The 1,600-nt window shown below is 55.5% G+C and overlaps 1 protein-coding gene across 1 annotated transcript in view; it reads right to left on the bottom strand.

Moving 5' to 3' along the window:
• The window catches only part of LOC104392058 (homeobox protein EMX1-like), a 28,328-nt gene that overhangs the window by 8,175 nt on the left and 18,553 nt on the right, over positions 1–1,600 (bottom strand). Inside the window, exon 5 of the mRNA XM_010001414.1 lies at positions 988–1,172. Coding sequence (XP_009999716.1) covers positions 988–1,172 — 185 coding nt within the window. The remainder of the gene's footprint in view (positions 1–987; positions 1,173–1,600) is intronic.

Raw genomic sequence — 1,600 nt, 5'->3', positions numbered from 1 at the left:
GGGGGGGGGTCGGGATACAAACAACCTTCGGATTTTGTGGGCTCTGTCCTGCCCGATATTGTCACCTGGGATCCCCCCCCTGTCCCCCCTGATATTTTCCTCCCAATAACTCCAAGAGGCATTTGGAGGTTTTGCTTTGGAGGAGCCTGGGGGAGGATGAGCCAGGGCGGGCACTGGGAGCACCCAGGGCTCCAGCTTTGTGTTCCAATCCAATTTAAGGATAACAATTAAATGAATTCCCAATATAGGCCGAAGCACCTCGCCAGAATTGGGAGGAAACTTTCTCCATCAACTCTGTTCCTGGATATGATGGGATCTCATCACCTGGAGCTTTTGGGAACAGCTGCTCACCAGGACACCAGGCTCACGCACACACAGAGATGTTCAGTCCCAACTTCTCTCTGTCCTCCCAGCACCATCAGCTTTTATCCCTAAGATCTTCCTGGGTCTATTCATTTCTAAATGTGTGTGAAAAAGGATGTATTTTTAAAATCCACTGCCTGCTGGGCAACAACCCCACCAAAGCAGCACAACCAGGGGGAAACCTTGCAGCTCTCCAGGGAAAGGTCTCATGCTTCCCCCTCTTTTTTTTTTTAACTGGATTTTTAAAATCATCTATTACTCCAGGGGAAAACACCCTTAAACAAGCAGGAAATAACACTGGAACAACACTCCAGAGAGTGGCACCTGCACCCCCAGCCCTGAGCCCTGCCAGGGCTGGAAGTAACGACCAAACTGCACAAAAATAAAGCCCACCCCAACCTTCCTGAGCCCAGACCAACCCGCAGGGTTCGGCCACAGATTCCACGAGGGAATTCCTGGCTAAACCCAGCTGGGATTTTGCAGAGCGTGGCCGGAGCTCAGCGCGGGGTCGGTGCCGTGTCTGGCGAGCCCGACGCTGAGCTGCGGATGGATGGATGGATGGATGGATGGATGGATGGTTGGATGGGGCAGTGGGACAAGCTGGGGGGCTGCCCTGGGGGGTACCTGGGTCTCGGAGAGGCTGAGGCTGCTGGCCAGCTGCTTGCGCTCGGCGCCCACCACGTAGTGGTTCTTCTCAAAGGCCCGTTCCAGGCGCAGGAGCTGCGAGGGCGAGAACGCTGTGCGGATGCGCTTGGGCTTGCGGGCGAAGGGGCCGTGGAGGAGCAGGCTCTCCTGGGACACCTCGCTCCCTGGGGACACAGGGAGCAGTCAGGGACCCACAGCAGCATCCCCAGCCCCCCTCCCCCCCCCCTTCTTTGAGACCAGGGTGGGGGTGTTGGGGAGTCACCCCCCGTGACACGGGGAGGATGGACGAGGGGTGTTGGGGGCTCCGAGGAGCTTCTCTGCTCCCTGGGGTTGCAAAATTCATCCCCCCAAATTATTGCTGCCCTCCAGGCCACAGTGGAGAAGGGGAAGGGAAAGGAGAGAGAGGAAGGGATGGATGGGGAGAGCAGGGGGATGAAAGGAAGAGAAAGAGGGAGGCAGAGAAAAGAGAGAGGGAAAAATAAGATTAAAAAATAAAAAAAGGAGGAAGAGGGAGGCAGCCTGAGAAAGTGACAGGAAAACAATAAATCCAAACAGGCAGAAAGGGAGAAGTAGGAAGGAGAGAAAAAGATAA

This window comes from Chaetura pelagica, unplaced genomic scaffold (genome assembly GCF_000747805.2).
Source record: "Chaetura pelagica isolate M959 unplaced genomic scaffold, ChaPel_1.0 scaffold427, whole genome shotgun sequence".
Lineage (NCBI taxonomy): Eukaryota > Metazoa > Chordata > Aves > Apodiformes > Apodidae > Chaetura > Chaetura pelagica.
The sequence above is the reverse complement of the archived record's forward strand: the minus strand, read 5'-3'. Positions and strand labels throughout refer to the sequence as shown.